General features: G+C 44.5%; 1 protein-coding gene across 1 annotated transcript in view; it reads left to right on the forward strand.

Annotated features, from left to right (window-relative positions):
- Nucleotides 1-6987, forward strand: part of LOC121575543 (integrin alpha-5-like) — a 47490-nt gene extending 40503 nt beyond the window's left edge. The window contains exons 20-30 of the mRNA XM_041888712.2: nt 471-621; nt 935-1027; nt 1340-1419; nt 1714-1794; nt 2085-2190; nt 2472-2630; nt 2943-3053; nt 4586-4699; nt 5283-5384; nt 5598-5720; nt 6216-6987. Of these exons, the coding sequence (XP_041744646.2) occupies nt 471-621; nt 935-1027; nt 1340-1419; nt 1714-1794; nt 2085-2190; nt 2472-2630; nt 2943-3053; nt 4586-4699; nt 5283-5384; nt 5598-5720; nt 6216-6299 (1204 nt within the window). The 3' untranslated portion in view covers nt 6300-6987. The remainder of the gene's footprint in view (nt 1-470; nt 622-934; nt 1028-1339; nt 1420-1713; nt 1795-2084; nt 2191-2471; nt 2631-2942; nt 3054-4585; nt 4700-5282; nt 5385-5597; nt 5721-6215) is intronic.
- Nucleotides 6988-23308: the final 16321 nt, after the last annotated feature.

Consider the following 23308-nt stretch of genomic DNA (forward strand, 5'->3'; position numbering starts at 1 on the left):
CAAAATTTGCTACAAATGTTGCAAACACTGTCAAGACTCAACATATGCAAGAACATTCATATTGACCTATGGTTGTGCTATATCTCTTGATTTGTTTGACTCCGAGTGAAGAAATTTGGCACACATGCTCAGGTATGTGAGTCTAGCTAACCCATGCGATATCTCAGACACCACTGGCCCGATTTGAGTGAAACTTAGGTGAATGATGCGTCTTGCCATAGAGATCCGCCATTTACAAAATTACACTGATTGGCCCAATGGGGCGCTATTGTACTCAACTGTACGTACATTAGTCACACGCGATATCACAGACACCACTGGCCCGATTTTGATGAAATTTGGGTGAATAATGCGTCTTGCCATAGAGATTTGTCATTTACAATATTGGGGGGCGCTGCATCATTGGTGGGGGATGACATGTTTATTGTTGCTTTGTTTTACGTTGTTGTGTTTTCTTGTGGTTTCCTTAGCGATAGGACGGAGGTGTATCTGGGTGACGATAACTCCCTGACCCTGACTTTCAATGCCAGGAACGAGGGAGAGGGCGGGGCCTACGAGGCAGAGCTTTACATGGTGCTTCCCCCAGAGGCTGACTACAGTGGTATAGCCCGCAACAATGCGGTGAGGGAGCAACCATCTGTCCTGTCCCTCTTAGGGGACATGCTAACTCAAAATAATGCTCATATACAGTTTCTAATGAAAATGACATTGCTAACATAATAAAGATACATACCTGCGCTAATATGAATGCTAATGCTAATCCACATGACAATGACCATAATTTAAGTAATATCAATGCAATAGTGATGATACTAACGATGGCCTGATGACTAAAACGATGGTAATGATATAAATGGTTTGAAAGAATTTGGAAATACTGTGAAGTGAAGTCTATGTCTCTCTCTCCATGTTTGTGCTTGAATCTCATAAGCAGAGTCTGACTCAGCTAACCTGTAGCTACGAGGCAGAGAATCAGACCCGATATCTGGTGTGTGACCTTGGCAACCCTATGAAGTCTGGCACAAGTGTAAGTGGACCATCATGGACTAACTGTTTCTTAAATTCAAAGTCAAATGGAGCTTTACTGTCATGAAAGGAACAATCCAATGTTGCTGAAGCAATATGTTACTTCTGTCCTTCTGATTGTGGATTTCTGTATGTCTGTACAATTATCTGTCTTTACGAATGATGTTGTGTGACCCAGACTGATCCAGGGTCTGTTAATGACTGTGTGTGTGTGTGTGTGTTTATGACGGATTGGCTTTCTAACAGATCTGAGGTCAGTGTATCTCTAGTGTCTTTGTGGCTGATCGTGTGTCTTTTGTGTGGATCTTCACAGTTGTGGGCAGGCCTCCGCTTCACTGTGCCCCGACTGAAGGACACTTACAATACGGTGCAGTTTGAGCTCCAGATACGCAGGTAAGTCCGAGTTGTACCTTCAGCACAAAAATTGTATAAACTATAAATTACTTTACTGTATACTGTATTAATATTTAGTTAAATGTTGATGTGCGGTTGAATGTTTTTGTACCTCAATCCTCATAAATACTTCCATACTTACTCCCGTGTCCTGACTGAGCTAAGTTTAGGGTTAGTGGATAGTTAGTTCAATTGTTGTCGACAGTTAAGTGAACTTCCAATGAACATCTATAAACCATCTATTTGGCACAATCTAAATGAAGTGTTACGCTTCTCTGTTCTCTCTCCACTCAGTAAAAATGAGAATAGCTCCCAGAGTGATGTTGAGCTCTATGATCTTGAGGTGGCTGTGGTAGCTGATGTTATCCTACAGGGGTGAGTCATCAAGGATGGATGGATGGATAGACGGATGGATGGATAGATGGATGGATGGACGAACAAACAAATGAATTGAATGGTCTCCATCACTATACTAATAATATACTCCCTGTTTAGCTACACTCAAAGTGACTGGGTACCAATATATTGTACTTCAACAGCCCCAGCCCCAATGACATTGTAAATAATGTTTCGGTACCACGTTCTGTTGGGTATGTGTACTGCATCGTTTTACTATTTTCTACTTTGTCCTATGGTGTTACTCTCTCTCCTTTTCTCGATTGAAGCGTTTCTCGTCCGGACAAGCTCCTCTTCCCTCCCCCAAATTGGAGGATGAGCCACAGCCTACAAGAGGAGCAGGACATTGGGTCTGAGATCCAGCATGTGTACGAGGTACTCAACGTATTCCACTAGAGTTGATTTTGTGTTATTTTGTTAAGTGGGGTCAAGTGGAGTTGTAGGGTTAGGTGGTTGAACAAATACTTCTCTTAGCTTCCTGGTACAGTATGCTAACATGGGCTCTCTCTCTCTCTCTCTCTCTCTCTCTCTCTCTCTCTCTCTCTCTCTCTCTCTCTCTCTCTCTCTCTCTCTCTCTCTCTCTCTCTCTCTCTCTCTCTCTCTCTCTCTCTCTGTCTCTCTGTCTCTCTCTGTCTCTCTCTGTCTCTCTGTGTAAGTTGGTGAACAACGGGCCCAGTATGATCAGTCAGTCGGTCCTGGAGCTGCGATGCCCTCTGAGAGCTCAGGGTCACGACCTTCTGTACCCTGTGGAGGTCATCACTCAGGGACCACTCAACTGCAGCTCCAACCACACCCTCAATGCACTGAAACTCAAGGTGAGGAACACACTTACACGTACACATGCATGGATATACGCAGGCAGGCACACACAATCATACTGGATGCACACACTTGCTCATACTATACGTCCACAGACACTTATCCTAGATACTGTATACATTCACACCCACCCCTAATACATTGTCATTTATTTTGTGTAGTGTCACATAATCATTCACAGTATTTACGCCACGGATGTGCAGTAGTCCAATATTACTCAAGTTTATGAGTGACAATGACCATATGAGTTTGTGTTATGTGTCAATGAGTGGAACAGTACATGTGTAGTATTCTGTGTGTGTTGCCAGCTCCAGCCTCCTACAACAGAACAGCCTCCCTACTCACAGACGGTCAGCCCTGAACACCACATCCAGAGGAGAGAGGTCTACAGGGATCCTCTGGCCGAACAAGGCAACTTGGTGAGACAGCTTTGTGTGTGTGTGTGTCTTCTGACCCATTAGTGGTACTTTTAATAGGTGAAAAAGGGTTAGGAGGTCAACTTGGTTTCTACAGTCACCTCTCATGTTTGGAGTAGCTTCTATTGCTTTTAGAGGAAGGGGTAAGTGGTGTTAGTGTGATGTTGTTGGCTTGTACTGTGAGAGTGAATACATGTATGGCTGAAAGGAAACCACTGGCCCAAACCCATAAATTACTAAACTCATTGTAGCTACAAATTCTTCAAATGGAAACATGACCATGCACGCACACTCACAGTCATCCACTGACAGAACTGACCATACTCTTAGTGGTAGTGCCTCTCTAGAGCTGTTCATCTGATCCCCATATAAAGACTCCGGGAGATGTTTTCTCTCCTTCTTCTCGTAATTGTCTCTCCTTTTACCTTTTCTTTTCTCTCATTTTTTCATTATTTTTCACTCGTCTTGTTTTCGACATGCTTAACCCCATACGGAGTCAACAGTGACACACAGCCGCTGAGGTCTGTTGACTCTAAAAACAGTAAAACAGTAGATACCGGCTGTTAAATGAAGTCACTTGGCACTTAGCCCAGGAGCACAGAGATTATAGAGGATAGGGGTAATAATGAGTATCTTATGGGAGGCCTGTAGTTCACTAGCTTGTTAAATAGACTGGCCTCGAACACTGCTGGTGCAGCAATCATGTTTATTGGCCTGCCTAACCCCTTCTCTTCTTGAAGTCATTGTCTATTGTTCTTTTTACTTTGTTTGTTGTTTTTCATCATAATTCAGTCTCTTTTTGAGTCAAGGCTTTCGTTTCATGTCCTAACGATAGCCTTATGAGCTGAATTACCACAGAAAGAAAACACTAAGAACCATCCGTGGCTTCCCTAATACCACAAAAGACAAACTGAAAGGAAATTATTCTCTCATAAAAGGGATATGAGGATATCTATCATAATAAGATCTGCTCGTAATTATAAGTTATATAGAGTCGTTGTATGAGAAATAAACTTCTCCGAACAAAACAGATCAAAACAGCTGTCAAATCAAAACAACTGTCAAATCAAAACAGCTGTCAAATCAAAACAGCTGTAAAATCAAAACAGCTGTCTTTAGTTTTTCCCCTTTATGCTCTCCACCCATTATTATTCAGTTATGCAATCATTATTCATTCCCTCTCTCCCCGTCATTCAGTATTCTGTCACTTCAAAAACGAATGACCACAAAACAATTATCAAACAAATTAACCATGGCTCCCCACTTTTCCCAAAGGGCACAAAACTACAACCTAGTATAATTCCCTTTCATTAAAAGCAAAGGGATTATCTCTTCATGGAGAACTTGAAGATACACTAAGTTTAGTTGCTAATTGTTTACATAAAATGTTGGCTTGAGTGATGCCCCAAAGGCAAACGTTCACAATAGCCCCTTACTGCTCATAATCACAGATTGTTAGCTATAACTGTTTGTGAGACTGATTGAATGTAATATGTTGGGGGTCTGTATTGATTACTGTTTTCCTTCCTCCATAGTCATGCTCTACGGTGGAGTGCTGGAGGCTGCGCTGTCATGTGGGGTTACTGGAGAGAGGAAGCAGTGTCATTCTGACCGTTCGCTCACGCATCTGGGCTGAGACCTTCATCGAGGTGAGAGAGCGCGACTGTAGTTTGTACTACTGTCATGTACCGTGCAGTACTGTTTCTATTAAATGGTCATTTGGATAGCACGTGTATATTCTGTTATGTAGATCAAATGTAATTGACCTTAGTACTAACAATCCTTATGATTATGTAGTATTAGTACTATAATACTACTGCTATTATTAGTAGTTCAAATGAAGAATGAAGCTACTTCAGAAAGTATTCATACCCCTTGACTTATTCCAAATTTTTCTTGTGTTACAGTCTGAATTCAAAATGGATTAAATATACTTTTTTTTATCTCACACATAATACCCCATAATGATTTTTTTGGGTTGAAAATCTATTCAAAATTACATACTGAAATATTTCATTTACATAAGTGAAGGCACTGTAGGTCCTGCTGGTCTGTGGTACAATGTCGCCCTCTCCTGGTAGTACATTTGAAAAGCATATTTAAAACATTTTAGAGTGTCCGTTTTTACAGTGAAAGGTGTTGGGTTTTTTGTACACACTTTGGCAATATTTGGCTAAGTAGTTTAGATGATCTATTGTCTCATCCTTTCTTTTCTTTGAACTAATGCCACAGAGGGCATACAAGCAGTATGTGCTGGAGTGTTCTGTCCAGTACGGAGTCAAGAACATGCCCTATGCCATCGCTCCCAAAGTCAAACCCAGTGGATCGACGAAGGCAAGTGCAATTTATTTATTAAACTGTTCATTTTTAGGTTTTTGATGGTTTATGCCGGTCCTGTCTGTATGATTTCTGATATCGTTTGACAAAGTGCACACAAAACATTTAAAAAACATTGTTATGAGTAATGTCACATTGAGATTTTAAGAATCCATTTTTTCCAAGTGACCTCTCACTCCCCCACGGTAACAACATGTCATTGTGTCGCAGGTCCTGACTCCAGTAATGTGGATCAAGCCGGACAGCCAGTACACGGTACCACTGTGGATCATCATTCTGGCCATACTGGCTGGACTGCTGCTGCTCGCCGTGCTCATATATGTCCTATACAAGGTAAGTGTAGCGTAAAGGACAATGAACCCAACGGGCAAAATCACATGCATGTTACGTCATAATGACATCATTTTCTGCTTGTAAACAGTTTTTATGGTTGGGAATACATTATATAACCAGATAAAGATGTTGTCATAGGATAGACGTCATACTATTACAACCTGTTTCTGGTTGCTAAAAATACATATACAAAATCCCTTTACAGCCAGTATACAACCTGACCATGAGGTCCCATAAGAGGTCATCATGATATCATTGCAACTGCTTTTGCCAGCTAGCGAGTAGCATATCGTTCTTAAAATAATATCTCAAAACGATAAAATAAGATCAAGATGAGAAGTGTTCAAAATGTACAGTCTTGAAAGCGGATGTTGTTAGCAAATAACCATGAACTGCAAACTAACTGAACTGGTACTATGACATCTATGAGGGCTATTCATGTAATTATTGACTTTGAAATTGTAATAAGTCTATTTTCTCTTTCCATCCTTCCAGATGGGCTTCTTCAAAAGATCCGATCCCTATGGTACAGCCATGGAGAAAGCTCAACTCAAACCCCAGGCTTCTTCTGAGGCCTAAACGATGGACCATCCCAGACGTCGTTTAGAAAACTGGAAAGTCATTGCGTTGGACTGAACTTGCAACTCCAAATGAACTACAGAATACTCATGCATGAAGGGCAGTCTTCAGCTAATGTCCATAGGATGAGTACCACTGGGACCTCACTGGCATTCAGCCTGGTACTGCACTGAAATGCTCAAGCAGGCAAACACATAATGAGATGTCTGGCCCGCACTACAACAGAGCTATCCTGAAAAATGTCATAATTTCTGGCACGGTTGCATGGACAATAATGTCTTTAAAATCCTGCTTTTTGCTTTGGGGAAATCTCCACCAAAGTAGCAACCCTGGCTGAGGCAATGGAGCGTTCATTCAATTGGTATATTCATCAAATACGTCTTTACTAAATCAAATCAAAGTTTATTGGTCACGTACACAGTTTGGCAGATGTTATAGCGGGTGCAGCGAAATACTTGTGTTACTAGCTCCTAACAGTGCAGCAAAAATGCAAAAACCTGAAACAAGAAATTACGAATGCCAGAACGAATCCAGTTAACAACCCAAATAACACTGTATCAGTAATCCAAATGCAATCTATGCATATACACACTAAAAATATATACTTAAGAACAGTGGAGGAAAAAGTACCCAATTGTCATACTTGAGTAAAAGTAAAGATACTGTACCTTAATAGAAAATGACTCTAGTAAAAGTGAAAGTCACCCAATTAAACGCTACTTGAGTAAAAGTCTAAAAGTATTTGGTTTTAAATATACTTAAGTATCAAAAGTTAAAGTAAAAGTATAAATCATTTCACATTCCTTATATTAAGCAAACCAGACACCACAATGTTCTTGTTTTTATTTATTTAAGGATAGGCAGGGGCACACTCCAACACTTAGACAATCATTTACAAACTAAGCATTTGTGTTTAGTGAGTCGGCCAGATCAGAGGCAGTATGGATGACCAGGAACTTTCTCTTGATAAGTGTGTGAATTGGACCATTTTCCTGTCCTGCTAAGCATAAAAAATGTAACAAGTACTTTTGGGTGTCAGGGAAAATGTATGGAGTAAAAAGTACATTATTTTGGAATAAAGGTAAAAGTTGTCAAAAATATAAAAAGTACAGATACCCCAAAAACTACTTAAGTAATACTTTAAAGTATTTTTACTTAAGTACTTCACACCACTGCTTAAGAATTATATGTACAGCAGTAGGCATTTGACCTACGTACCGGTAAATGTGGAGAGAATGTTGAGGAAAGTGTGCTATTGAAGGGAATCAGTGTGCGGCACAACGGTAACCTCCGGATGCTAGGAGCAGAAAATGACACATGGAAGGGTATCGGTCAAGGTAAATGTTTTCCCAATGTCACAAAACTCCCTCTATCCTCCTGACGTGTGGATGGACCACACATTGAAGGAGTGTTTGCTACTCCGAGTTGCCCTACTGTGGCCCGAATGGGCCATGCCTGACCCTGATGGCAAGCTTACGGCGGCCCACCATTGGCAAAGTCAGCGGTAGCTGACACTACTAACAGCTGCATGTTGACCGTCAGTTGGTCATTGCGCTGTTGGGCTGCTGGCGGTATACCACCATATCTGCCAACACGGGTGTGCTGCCTCATAGCCACCAGTTGTCGATAAAAGCTTGTTAGCTGGAACATTTTTGTTGTTGAGAAAATGCACATGGCCTTTTTGCTGAAACATATTACATTTGTCATGCAGTTCCTGATGCATTATGTTACTGTGCAACTTGACCACATTTGTAAATACATTGCTAGAGCTTATTAGATAATTATTACAGTTGAATGATATATATAACCTCACATCCACTAATCACTATTTATAACACATTGTTTGTGCATTCAACAAAAGGAACTTGGTCATACTTAAGGAAATGTTTTGTTTATTTTGAGGGGGTGAATGTTTCAAAGTTGCACATTTATAATTTCGTGAAGAGTACACTACTGGTCAAAAGTTTTAGAACATCTACTCATTCAAGGGTTTTTCTTTATTTTTACTATTTTCTACATTGAAGAATAATAGTGAAGACATCAAACTATGAAATAACACATGGAATTATGTAGTAACCAAAAAAGTGTTTAACAAATGAAAATCTATTTTATATTTGAGATTCTTCAAATAGCCACCCTTTGCCTTGATGACAGCTTTGCACACTCTTGGCATTCTCTTAACCACCTTCACCTGGAATGCTTTTCCAACAGTCTTGAAGGAGTTCCCACATATGCTGAGCACTTGTTGGCTGCTTTTCCTTCACTCTGCGGTCCGACTCATCCCAAACCATCCCAATTTGGTTGAGGTCAGGGGAATGTGGAGGCCAGGTCATCTGATGCAGCACTCTATCACTCTCCTTGGTAAAATAGCCCTTACACAGCCTGGAGGTGTATTGTCATTGTCTTATTGAAAAACAAATGATAGTCCCATTAATCCCAAACCAGATGGGATAGCGTATCGCTGCAGAATGCTGTGGTAGCCATGCTGGTTAAGTGTGCCTTGAATTCTAAATAAATCACAGACAGTGTCACCAGCAAAGCACCCACACACCATAACACCTCCTCCTCCATGCTTTATGGTAGGAAATACACATGCGGAGATCATCCGTTCACCCACACCGCATCTCACAAAGACATGGCGGTTGGAACCAAAAATCTCCAATTTGGACTCCAGACCAAAGGACACATTTCCACCGGTCTAATGTCCATTGCTTGTGTTTCTTCGCCCAAGCAAGTCTCTTCTTCTTATTGGTGTCATTTAGTAGTGGTTTCTTTGCAGCAATTCGACCATGAAGGCCTGATTCACACAGTCTGAACAGTTGATGTTGAGATGTGTCTGTGACTTGAACTCTGTGAAGCATTTATTTGGTCTGCAATTTCTGAGGCTGGTAACTCTAATGAACTTATCCTCTGTAGCAGAGGTAACTCTGGGTCTTCCATTCCTGTGGCGGTCCTCATGAGAGCCAGTTTCATCATAGCACTTGATGGTTTTTGCGACTGCACTTGAAGAAACTTTCAAAGTGCCGTATTGACTGACCTGCATGTCTTAAAGTAATGATGGACTGTCGTTTCTCTTTGCTTATTTGAGCTGTTCTTGCCATAATGTAGACTTGGTCTTTTACAAAATAGGGTTATCTTCTGTATTTTTATCATTCACTATTGTTATACAATGTAGAAAATAGTACAAATAAAGAAAAACCCTTGAATGAGTAGGTGTTCTAAAACTTTTCACCGGTAGTGTATGTAAAATGCAGTGGAAATACGTTTTTCTGTAAAACTATTCTCTCCCATGTTGGGAGTTGTCATATCTTTTTCATAAGAAATAAATGTACCATTTTATACAACCCTATCCAAATACTTTTGAAAATATAAATGCTAATATTTAATGTGCTTGCTTCTCAAAGCAAGAACACTAGTGTTATTCGCCATACTTATTAGTGTGCCTTTAATTGCATTGAGGAGGAGGGAAGAAGTGCATACTTCTGAGTGAAGGGTGGTACCTGTGTTTGCATGGTACCTGTGTTCCGATTCTCCACCGTTCTCCCCGTCAAGGATTTAACAATGGTGGAGACTCACTCCAGCTAATGCTTACAACAATCCAATGCTTTTTTAATAGGGACGCAAGTTAAATTACATTTTCTTTAACTTTTTTGGATGTGGACGGGTCAGAAGCCTGCCCTGGATTTGATTTTTGTCTAGCAACACTGTTATTGGTTAGAAATAACTAGGTATAGGGAAACAACATTTAACTCAGAATATATGGTGCAGCACCTTGCTTCAGCTCTCACGATCAGAGGGAACAACAAGAGCGGACAACAATTAACCACAGTAAAAGTACAATGCCTCCTGAAAGTATTCAGACATTTTGTTGTGTTACAGCCTGAATTCAAAATGCATTAAATCGATTTTTTTCCTCACCCATCTACACACAGTACCCCATAATGACAAAGTGAAAACATGTTTTAAAAAATGTATTGAAAATAAAATACAAAAAAAGTATTCACACCCCTTTGCTATGACACTCCAAATGGAGCTCAGGTGCATCCAATTTCCTTTGATCATCCTTGAGATGTCACTACAAGTTGATTGGAGTCCACCTGTGGTCAAGTCAATAGTTTGGACATGATTTAGAAAGAAACACACCTGTCTATATAAGGTCCCACAGTTGACAGTGCATGTCAGAGCAGAAACTATACCATGAAGTCCAAGGAACTGTCCGTAGATCTCCGAGATAGAATTGTGATGAGGCATATATCTGTGGAAGGGTAGGCATATATCTGGGGAAGGGTAGGCATATATCTGTGGAAGGTTAGGCATATATTGTCACGGTTCAGACAGACGACAAGAGGACCACAATTGCGTCACACCAGAAAGTTTATTAAAACTTAAGGGAAAAGGGAAGTAGGGAGTGAGTGAAGGCTCCAGGGGTTATCCCGTCCAATGTGCTGGGTCTGTGCCCCCCCCCAGTGGCAGCGATGCGTCCGATGACGCCGGTGGTTGGTGGTCCAGAAGTCCTGGGGGGGGAGGAAACACAGACACAACGGGGCGGATGAAACAGGGCAGAAGTACAGTTCAAGGGAAATCCAAATACGTTGTAGCAAGGCAGAAGGCTGGTCAGAGTTACCGGGGTCGAAGAGTAGTCAGGAGTCGTAATGGCAGAAAGCAGGTCTGGTTTTCCTGGGGCAGAAGAGTATCCAAGAATCAGGCAGGTCCGGGGTCACAAAACAAGGGTGAGCCAGAAGCGCGAGCACACAGGTTCCGGGTGTGAGCTTTGCAGACGATCTGACAAAGGAGAGCTGAGAGACGGGACTTTAAATACTGGGAGAGGTTAGTGGGTAATGCAGCGCAGCTGGCAGAGTAATTAGAGCCGAGCAGAGCAGGGACAGGTGGAGCTCGTTAGGCTGAGTAGAGAGAGAGAGATGAGCAGAGTGGAAGATAGTGGAAACACATTAAGGTGGTAACCCGGTGGAGTGAGAGGGCTCATGACAGAACCCCCCAGGGACGGCCCCAGAAGTCCCAAGAGCAACACCACGCCGGGCGGGAGGAGGGGAGCCGGAGGAGGGCTAGGAACTCCTCCCGAACGGTCCCAGCGAAACGCCCTCATCCTCGGAGGAAGCCGGAGGGCCGTGGTCGGGAGATGGGACAGGTCCCGAGACAGGATCAGGCACAGGACAGGAAGCCGAGCGGGCAGGACGGTTAGGATCCCTCTGGGGCGGCCCCCTACGGATTGCAGGTTGATCAGGATGCCGTTGGTGGAAGGCGGTGATGAGAGTCCTATCCACAATCCGACTAGCTGGCACCCAGGTCCTTTCCTCAGGTCCATAGCCCTCCCAGTCAATGAGGTACTGGAGACCCCCTACCCCTCCGTCTGGACCGAAGCAGGCGGCGGACGGTGTAAACCAGACCACCATCGACGAGCCGTGGAGGAGGAGGACAAGGCGCAGCAGGGACCAGCGGACTCTCATGAATGGGCTTAATCTTAGACACATGGAAAGTGGGGTGCACCCTCATGGAATTAGGCAGTTGGAGCCGGACAGCAGTTGGGCTAATCACTCTTATGATAGGGAATGGGCCAATGAACCGAGGTGCCAACTTCTGCGACTCCACCCTGAGTGGCAGGTTCCTTGACGACAACCACACCCTTTGACCAACATGGTAGGTGGGAGCAGGGATTCTCCGACGGTTGGCCCCGGTAGTGTAGCTGGCAACGGATCTGAGAAGTGTGGCTCGGGCCTGTGACCAGGTGCGGCGACATCGACGGGCAAACGCAAGTGCAGATGGGCAAGTAACCTCCCCTTCCTGACTGGCAAATAGAGGAGGCTGGTATCCATAAACACATTGGAAAGGGGACATACCGATGGCAGAGCAGGTCAGAGAATTGTGTGCGTGCTCCACCCATGTCAATTGCTGCGACCAGGAGTGGGGGGTTGCGTGAAGTCATGCATCGCAGTGCCTTCTCGAGCTCCTGATTTGCCCGCTCTGACTGCCCATTGGATTGGGGATGGAATCCGGAAGTCAGACTGACTGTGGCTCCCAGCAGGTGACAGAACTCCTTCCAAAAAGCGGAGGAGAATTGTGGACCACGGTCAGAAACTACATCCTTTGGCAGTCCGTGGATCCGGAAGACGTGTTCCAGGACCACCTGGGCGGTCTCCTTGGCGGTTGGGAGCTTGGGGAGGGGAATGAAGTGTGCCATCTTGCTGAATCGGTCAACTATGGTGAGAATGACGGTCTTGCCCCTTGAAGGGGGCAGCCCCGTGACAAAGTCAAGGGCGATGTGAGACCAGGGACGTCTGGGCACAGGCAGGGGCTGCAGCAATCCGGCTGGGGGGCTGGCAGGACGACTTGTGTTGGTTGCAGATGGGGCAGGCTTGGACGAATTCCCGTACATCCTTTCTCAGAGCGGGCCACCAGAACCTCTGGGCGAGCAGGTTGTAAGTGCGGGTGGAGCCAGGGTGACAAGCTAGGCGGGAGTCATGTCCCCACTGAACGACCTGGGACCTTAGGTTTTCGGGGACAAAAGGCGGTCAGCTGGGCAAGTGCTGGGACCGGGCTGGTTACGGAGAGCTTCCAGCACCTGTTCCTCAACAGCCCAGGTCAGAGCTGCTACGATGCAGGGACTTGGCAGAATCGACACAGGATCCTTGGAGGGGTTGTCATCCTTCTGGAATAGACGGAGAGGGCGTCTGGCTTGGTGTTGCGTGATCCAGGCCGGTATGACAGAGTGAAATTAAACCTGGTGAAGAATAGGGCCCAGCGGGACTGCCTGGAGTTCAACCGTTTGGCCGTGGCGGATGTACTCCAAGTTCTTATGATCGGTCCAAACGAGAAATGGAATGGTGGACCCCTCCAGCCAGTGACGCCACTCCTCCAAGGCAAGCTTCACAGCCAGCAGCTCTCGGTTCCCTATGTCGTAATTGCACTCAGAGGGGGACAACCGACGTGAGAAAAAGGCACAGGGATGGAGCTTCCTATCCTCCGCAGCCCACTGAGAAATCACAGCACCAACTCCCACATCCGAGGCGTCCACCTCCACAATGAATTGCCGGTCCACGTCAGGCATCTGGAGGATGGGAGCGGAGGTGAACCTTACCTTGAGGGTACTGAAGGCCTTGTCGGCTGCTGGGGTCCAGGTGAAGGGTTGCTTGGTGCTGGTTAGAGCGGAGTGAGAGGGGCAGCAACGGTACTGTAGTTCCGGATAAACTTTCTATAGAAGTTAGCAAACCCCAGAAACTGTTGCAGCTTCTTTCTGTTCTCCGGAACTGGCCATGACGTGACTGCTGATACTTTGGCAGGATCCATCTGGATACTTCCCTCTGCCACTATGTACCCCAGGAAGGCCACTGTCTTGACGTGAAACTCACACTTCTCTGCCTTGGCGTAGAGGGAATTCTCCAGAAGACGATGAAGGACTTGCTGGACATGGCGGGTGTGTTCAGACAGGTTTCTGGAGTAGATTAAGATGTCATCCAGGTAAACGAAGACAAACTTGTTTAACATGTCCCGCAGTACATCATTCACTAGAGCCTGGAACACAGCAGGAGCATTGGTGAGGCCAAAAGGCATAACCAGATACTCGTAGTGGCCTGTTGGTGTATTGAATGCGGTCTTCCATTCATCTCCCTCCCGGATCCGCACTAGGTGGTAAGCGTTTCTGAGATCCAACTTGGTAAAAACAGTGGCTCCCTGGAGCAACTCAAAAGCAGAGGTGAGCAGAGGGAGAGGGTAACGGTTTTTCACTGTGATGTCGTTGAGTCCCCTGTAGTCGATGCAGGGGCGAAGAGATCCGTCCTCTTCCCCACAAAGAAGAAGCCAGCACCAGCCGGAGATGAAGATGAACGGATCAATCCTGTGGACAGAGAGTCATTGATGTAGTCCTCCATGGACCTTCTTTCAGGAGCAGACAACGAATAAAGACGGCCCCTTGGAGGGGCTGTTCCAGGGAGGAGGTCGATGGCACAGTCGTACGGTCGGTGAGGGGGCAGAGATGTGGCTCTTGCTTTGTTAAACACTTCTCTGAGACCATGGTAGCATTCTGGGACATGGGAGAGGTCAGGGGCGGAGTTAGTAGGTACTGGCCGAGGGGGTAGTGCGGCAGCAAGCAGGCAGGTTCGGTGGCAGTCCTCTCCCCACTCCCTGATCACCCCGGTCACCCAGTCGAGCTGAGGGTTGTGCCGGGCGGAGCCATGGGTAACCCAGGATGAGGGTTGGCCTGGAGAGGGGAGCAGGTGAAACTGGATAGTTTCTTGATGGTTTCGGACAGACCCATCAAGACCGGGGCCGTGACATGAGTGACCGATCCGAGTAAGTGTCCGTCCAGTGCCCGGGCAGGAATAGGAGGTGTCAAACGGAGGTTCTCCAGTCCCAGTTGGCGTGCCAGCTTGATGTCCATTATGTTGGCTTCGGCGCCAGAATCCACCAGAGCAGCCAGGGTGTGAGTAGAGTCAGAGAGGCGGAGGTGAACTTGCAGCAAGGGTTTGCGGTCGGAGGACTGGATGGTCATTGAGCTCAACCGGACTCCCCCTATGCCCGGTGAGCTTCGGCTTTTAAAGGGCAGGTTACCACACGATGTCCATCACCTCCACAATAGAGGCAGAGGTTTGAGGTGAAGCGGCGCTGGCGCTCTGCAGGAGTGAGAGAGGCTCGCCCAATCTCCATAGGCTCAGACTGATCAAGCTGACTTGGGTGAGTGGCAGTAGCTGACAGGAGCCCAGTCGGATCTCCGAATGCCGGTAGTTGGTGGACCTTGGCGCCCCCTCTCACGACGAGCGGGTCTGTATCCTTCTGTCGATCTGGACAGTCAGTGCGATGGCTTCATCAAGAGTGGAAGGCAGTTCATGGGAGACCAACTCGTCCTTGATATAGTCAGCCAAGCTATGGAAGAACGCGTCCACCAACGATGGTGTGTTCCAAGAACTTCGTCTTGCCAGGGTTCGGAAGTCGATGGAATGGTCTGCGACTGTACGTCTGCCTTGTCGAATACTGAACAGTTCACGAGACGCCTCTGCGGTTGGTGAATCCAGGTCAAACACCTTCAGCATCTCCTCAGCAAACAGGTCGAAGGTTGCACATGCGGGGGTTTGACGTTCGAACTCTGCTGTTCCCCAGAGTCGAGCTCGGCCCGTCAGGTGAGTGATGGCATACCCGACCCTAGCCCCTCCGTGGCGAAGGTCCTTGGCTGCAAGGAGAACTGAAGTCGGCAGCTAGTCAGGAATGGCCGGACCTGGGTAGAATCGCCGTTGAACCGCTCGGGGTTTCCAATCTTGGGTTCCGGGGCAGCGGCTGAAATGACCGGGGCAGGTAACTCGGAGGCAGGGCTGGTGGGCAGACTGGCTGGGGTAAGGTTGGTGAGGAGTTGGATGATCCTGGCGAGTTGTTGTTGCTGCTGCTGGGACTGCTGCTGGTGCTGCTGGAACTGCTGATGCTGTTGGTGGCCGACCTGAAGCAGAGAGGTGATGTCGCCGCTCATGCGGCCTAGCTCTCTCTCAGTGTGTTCCAGGCGTAGCATGGCGGTGGGTTGCTCAGGTTCTTCGGTTTCCATGTCGGGGGAAGTGTGCGCTGAGTCCATGATGGTCAGATCGTACTGTCACGGTTCAGACAGACGACAAGAGGACCACAATTGCGTCACACCAGAAAGTTTATTAAAACTTAAGGGAAAAGGGAAGTAGGGGAGTGAGTGAAGGCTCCAGGGGTTATCCCGTCCAATGTGCTGGGTCTGTGCCCCCCAGTGGCAGCGATCGTCCGATGACGCGGTGGTTGGTGGTCCAGAAGTCCTGGGGGGAGGAAACACAGACACAACGGGCGGATGAAACAGGGCAGAAGTACAGTTCAAGGGAAATCCAAATACGTTGTAGCAAGGCAGAAGGCTGGTCAGAGTTACCGGGTCGAAGAGTAGTCAGGAGTCGTAATGGCAGAAAGCAGGTCTGGTTTTCCTGGGGCAGAAGAGTATCCAAGAATCAGGCAGGTCCGGGGGTCACAAAACAAGGGTGAGCCAGAAGCGCGAGCACACAGGTTCCGGGTGTGAGCTTTGCAGGCGATCTGACAAAGGAGAGCTGAGAGACGGGACTTTAAATACTGGGAGAGGTTAGTGGGTAATGCAGCGCAGCTGGCAGAGTAATTAGAGCCGAGCAGAGCAGGGACAGGTGGAGCTCGTTAGGGCTGAGTAGAGAGAGAGAGATGAGCAGAGTGGAAGATAGTGGAAACACATTAAGGTGGTAACCCGGTGGAGTGAGAGGGCTCATGACATATATCTGTGGAAGGGTAGGCATATATCTGTGGAAGGGTAGGCATATATCTGTGGAAGGGTAGGCATATATCTGGGGAAGGGTATAAAACAATTTCTAGAAGTTTCCAAGAGCACAGTGATCTCCATCATTGGGAAATTAAAAACATATGGAAGAACAGAGACTCTAGAGCCAAACTGAGCAACAGGGCAAAAAGGACCTTGGTCAGGGAGGTGACCAGAGTTCCTTGGCTGAGATGGGAAAACCTGCCAGAAGGACAACAGTCTCTTCAGCACTTCATCAATCTGGGCTTTATGGGAGAGTGGCCATACGGAAGCCACTCCTAAGAAAAAGGCACATGACAGTACACCTGGAGTTTGCAAAAAGGCACTTGAAAGACTCCAGGCACAGGTCATCACCCATCTAACACCATCCCTACCGTGAAGCATGGTGGAGGCAGCATCATGCTATGGGGATGCTTTTCAGCGGCAGGGACTGGGAGACTGGTAAGGATAGAGGGAACAATGAATGGAGCCAATTACAAGCAAATCCTTGATGAGAACCTGCATCAGAGTGCAAATGACCTTAGACTGGGGCGAAGATTTACGTTCCAGCAGGACAGTTACCCCAAGCATACAGCCAAAGCAACGCTGGAATGGCTTCAGAACAAGAATGTGAAAGTCCTTGAGTGGCCCAGACTTGAATCCCATTGAAAATCTGTGGAAAGACTTGAAGATTATTGTTCACCGCTGTTCCCCATCTAACTTAACAGAGCGTGAGAAAATCTGCAAGGAAGAATGGGAGAAAATCCCCAAATCCAGATGTGCAAAACTGATACAGACATCCCGAAGACGACTCAAAGCTGTAATCACCGCTAAAGATGCTTATACAAAGTATTGACTCAGAGGTGTGAATACTTATGTAAATTATATATTTCTGTATTTCATTTGCAATACATTTGCAAATGAATAAAAAAACATGTTTTCACTTTGTCATTATGGGGTATTGTGTGTAGATGGGTGAGATAAAAAAAATATCAATTTAATCAATTTTGAATTCAGGCTGTAACACAACAGAATGTGGAGTAAATCAAGGGGTATGAATACTTTCTGAAGGTACTGTAAGTATTCAACTTAACTACCTTTGTTGTTACATTTCTTTAATCCTGAGGTGCTGACCTGTTGCACCCTCTATAACCACTGTGATTATTATTTGACCCTGCTGGTCATCTATGAACATTTGAACATCTTGAAGAACGATCTGGCCTTAATGGCCATGTACTCTTATAATCTCCACCGGCACAGCCAGAAGAAAACTGGTCACCCCTCAGAGCCTGGTTCCTTCTCTAGGTTTCTTCCTAGGTTCCAGCCTTTCTAGAGAGTTTTTGCTGGGCACCGTGCTTCTACATCTGCATTGCTTGCTCTCTGGGGATTTAGGCTCGGTTTCTGTATAAGCACTTTGTGACAACTGCTGATGTAAAAAGGGCTTTATAAATTTGATTAAATTGAATCCTTGAAACAAAGTACCATACCATATATCTTGGTTTTTGAAAATGTTGGTGATCATTTCCAGTTGTACAGTCATTAAGAATAATCTATTTTTAATGTGTCTTTATTTTATTTGAAGGATTTCTTTCTCACTGATGAAAGATAAGGGCATATGTTTCAAAAGCTGTATGGAAAGTGATGATTATTGCAGTTTCTAAACGTTAAAACAAATATAAGCACCCCTCATGGGATCTTTAGTAACCACACTTTTGGGACACCCATTTAAAGTCCCATCTTCAATTTTATTGAGGAACATTCCATTGTTAGTTAGTACTTGTAGAAATGTTGTAAAAGTGTATGGTGTAAATGACAGTGATCTGTCTTTTAACTTACTGCCTTCTTGTTAATTTCAGCAGCATCTTTCTCTTTGGCTTTTGTTTGTCTGTCTTTCCCCTGGTGGCATTCATACGTCTTTGTGCACACAACTTGAAACGGAAAACCACTGAATGGGAGACTTTTACTCTCCCAACAAAGTTTTTTTTTCCTGCCAAAGGCTGTGCATCTATCTAATGAAAGGCTTCTAGAGAAACTAACAACGTTGCTCTGTCAAATCGAATAACTCCTCTGAGCTAGCTCATTTAAGATGAGAGTAGCAAAAGACAACTTACCCTTTCGCCCAAAATCTTTGTCCTTTCTCAATGTTATGAATTTTAGTGACGTTGCCAATTCTTGTTCCCAAATGTATTTAGTTATTTGGTCCTCAAACTTGAACTCAAGATATGCCATTTAGAGAATGAGGCGTTTCCCACAAGCCAGAATACGGGTCATGACACTCCCTCATCTGATTGGTTGACCTTCTGAGCCGGCATACGCGTCATCACATTCCCTCATCTGATTGGTTGAGTAGGCAGTCCTTCTGACTTTGTGGCAACTAGTGACGACCTGGTGGAACCAGCCTGACATACACTACATTTTTACATTTTAGTCATTTAGCAGACGCTCTTATCCAGAGCGACTTACAGGAGCAATTAGGGTTAAGTGCCTTGCTTAAGGGCACATCGACAGATTTTTCACCTAGTCAGCTCGGGGAATAGAACAAGCGACCTTTCGGTTACTGGCACAACGCTCTTAACCACTAAGCTACCTGCCGCCCCACTACATGACCAAAAGTATGTGGACACCTGCTCGTCGAACATCTCATTCCAAAATCATGGGCATTAATATGGAGTTTGTCCCCCCTTTGCTGCTATAACAGCCTCCACTCTTATGTGAAGGTTTTCCACTAGATGTTGGAACATTGCTGCGGGGACTTGCTTCCATTCAGCCACAAGAGAATTAGTGAGGTCGGGCACTGATGTTGGGCGATTAGGCCTGGCTCGCAGTCGGCTTTCCAATTCATCCCAAAGGTGTTCAATGGGGTTGAGGTCAGGGCTTTGTGCAGGCCAGCCAAGTTCTTCCACACTCAACAAACCATTTCTGTATGGACCTCGCTTTGTGGATGGGGGCATTTTCATGCTGAAAAAGGAAAGGACCTTCCCCAAACTGTTGCCACAAAGTTGGATGCACAGAATCGTCTAGAATGTAATTGTATGCTGTAGCATTAAGATTTCCCTTCACTGGATCTAAGGGGCCTAGCCCGAACCATGAAAAACAGCCCCAGACCATTATTCCTCCTCCACCAAACTTTACAGTTGGCACTATGCATTCGGCACTATGCATCTGGCATCCCAAAAACCCAGATTCGTCAGTCGGACTGCCAGATGGTGTAGCGTGATTCATCACTCCAGAGAACGCGTTTCCACTGCTCCAGTGGCGAGCTTTACACCACTCCAATGGCTGCTCGGCCATGGAAACACATTTCATGAAGCTCCCGACGAACAGTTATTGAGCTGACGTCACTTCCAGAGTCAGTTTGGAACTCGGTAATGAGTGTTGCAACTGAGGACAGACGATTTTTACACGCTACTGACTTCAGCATTCGGCGGTCTCGTTCTGTGAGCTTGTGTTGCCTACCACTTCGAAGCTCCTAAACGTTTCCACTTCACAATAACAGCACTTACAGTTGACCGGGGCAGCTCTAGCAGGGCAGAAATTTGACGAACTGACTTGTTGGAAAGCTGGCATCTTATGATGGTGCCACGTTGAAAGTCACTGAGCTCTTCAGTAAGGCCATTCTACTGGCAATGTTTGTCTATGGAGATTGCATGGCTGTGTGCTTGCTTTTATACACCTGTCAGCAACGGGTGTGGCTGAACTTGATAAATCCACTAATCTGAAGGGGTGTCCACATACTTTTGTATATACTGTATAGTGTATCATGATATCTGAAGTGAAATGGAAAGGTGAATGAAGCGATCAGGTTGGTTCCACCATGCTAATCATAACCACCATTGATAATGTAATCAGTGCTCTGTGTGTGTGTTTGTGTGTGACTGACCAGTATCTTTGATGAGGGTCCAGGAGCTGATCTACGCTGCCATGCCCATCAACTTGTAAAGTGGTTTCAAGATGATTACTACGGTCGTGTCAATCATGTTATATACTTAGGCTATTGTAAACATTGTAGGCCTACTGCCTCTGCCCATAGGCCTAGGCTTTCATGGCACAGGTCGTTAGAGCTCACTTCGGAACCGTAGGGGCCATGGTTCGAGTCCCTGTTGCAGCTTTCACTTTCTTCTGTTACATTGGTGGCAGCATTGGGATCATGTCCAGTGGTCTCACGTCTAGTGGTAGGAAGCAGTCTTAATCTGAGTTTGTTGCACGAGTACGCTTCTCGAGAGAGGGGAAATGTTGTAAAACAATAGGTGTGTCCCAAATGATACCCAATTCCCTCCGTAGCCCAATGGGCCCTGGTCAAAAGTAGTGCACAAGGGAATATGGTGCCATTTGGGATGCAGACAATGTATGTGAGCGTTGTAGGCTACTGCCTAATGCCCAGAGGCCCAGAATTTTGTGTGGAAGAACACATTCCTTCCTACAATAACCTAATTGCTTTTTACATCTGAAAATGTTTCATGTAGCATAAAGTGGGTAATATGTCTCCTCTGAACAGTTGATGTTGAGATGTGTCTGTTACTTGAACTCTGTGAAGCATTTATTTGGGCTGCATTTTCTGAGGCTGGTAACTCTTATGAACTTTTCCTCTGCAGCAGAGGTAACGCTGGGTCTTCCATTCCTGTTGCAGTCCTCATGAAAGCCAGTTTCATCATAGCGCTTGATGGTTTTTGTGACTGCACTTGAAGAAACTTTCAAAGTTCTTGAAATGGACAGAACTTGTATTTGTTTTCAATAAACATTGTAGACGAAATATAGCTTACATGTTGTCAACGATCGAAGCAAACCTCATCTGTTTTGCCCCATGGTTGCACGCATGTCGATTTTGTTGCTAAAGCGACAGAGATAGAGAACACAGGTATTGTAGTTAGTGAAGGGTAAAACAGGTGAATGTTAATCAGGCTTAAGATTGAGTGAGCCGCTAATATCATTAAGGAACAGAAATGATCCCAGATTTGACCTTTAGCTCAATTCAGGAAAACAGTACATATTTCCCTCATTAAAATGCAAATCAATTTATAACATTTTTTACATGCGTTTTTCTGGATTATTTTGTTGTTATTCTGTCTCTCACTGTTCAAATAAACCTACCATTAAAATTATAGACTGATCATTTCTTTATTTTATTTTATTTTATTTTTTATTTTATTTTTTTGGGGGGGTGGTGGATCAGCTTAATATTGCAGATAGATTGTATCTTCTATCAATGTAATTGTCTGCATCACTTCCAATCCCCCATGTTTTATATATATACTCCCCTTTATTACTTTTCAACCCCGCCATCCTTTCCTTACTTGGAGTAAATTAGTGAACAACAATGCCCAGGCCTCTACTTCCGGTCTATACTTACTATCTACACCTTATGGACACAGTTAATTTTTACAATAATTCTATTATATATATATATATATATATATATATATATATATATTATTTATTTTTTTGCTCCTGAACTTCTTCTACTCTCAACCTCTCCGATCATTTTCATGATGTCCATCCGGTTTGCTTCTATATGCCATATTTTTCTAACTGTGCTCTTTCCCAAAAACTCCCAACATACAACCTATACTTATTATGGACACAGTATGCTTACATTATTAGCTATCTTTGTTATTATTTGTTGATATTTGTTATTAGCCCCATCCTTCAACTCTATTCAATACCTCCCATCTATCTCTTAACACCATCCATATAGGATTTCTATTTGCCATATATATTTCAACCGTACTGTGATGTTTTACAAAAGTTCTGAACCTTTCTATTCTCATTGCTTCTACAGATTGTGAATTAAAAATAAACATTTTTGCTAAAAGTATTATTATATTATTGATCGATTGACTATGACTTTTCAGATCACCCAGTAATGCTATCTGCAAGGTTAGCTCCAGGTAAATATTGCAATCCTTTAGCCATTCCTGGACCTGTGTCCAAAAACAAGCTACAAATGGACAGAACCAAAACAAATGATCTAATGATTCTGTCTCTTCACAGCAAAATCTGCAGAGCTGGGAAGATTGTATCCCCCCATATAAATAATATTCTATTGGTAGCAAGAATTTTATATAATAATTTAAATTGAAAGATTCAAATTTTTGAATCCGGTGTCGCTTTTGCGTGTCAGTTCATAAACACTATGCCATGGGATCGGTACGTCAAAGATCTCTTCCCAACTATTTTGCAATCTATATGGGACGGCTGTCAATCCTTTGGACCTTAAGTGAAACTGATATACTTTTTTATTCATCACAGTTTTCCTTAACCAATTATGTTCTTTAATGCAAGGCCGACAGACAAGTTCCTTACTTTCTCCCCCTTTCACTTTTCTCTTCCACTTTTGCGGTAAGGCTGCAATTATTTGGTTGTAATTTTGGGTAGAGCAGACAGTTCCATATGTTTTTGTTAGCTGCATGTGCTACATAACTCCACCAGTCCTACCGATTATATCATTTACGAAGATTATACCTTTTTTAAACATTCTGTCAAAAAATAAAGTTTTTTTGTCAATTAGTATATTTGAATTTAACCACAATATTTGTTGCATTATTTGTTCTGTCGTTTCTGGAGGATTAAATTGAAATTGCAACCAACTTTCTATGGCTTGTTTTAGAAATAGTGATATTTGGGAGATGATTTCCTTTTCAAATAACTGCAAATTAGTTGTTGTAATCTGAATAAAGGGAAAAAGGCCTTTCTTGAACATTGGGTGAGACAATCTTACTAATTTGCTTGAGAACCAGTTCGGATT

This window comes from Coregonus clupeaformis, chromosome 10 (assembly GCF_020615455.1).
Source record: "Coregonus clupeaformis isolate EN_2021a chromosome 10, ASM2061545v1, whole genome shotgun sequence".
Lineage (NCBI taxonomy): Eukaryota > Metazoa > Chordata > Actinopteri > Salmoniformes > Salmonidae > Coregonus > Coregonus clupeaformis.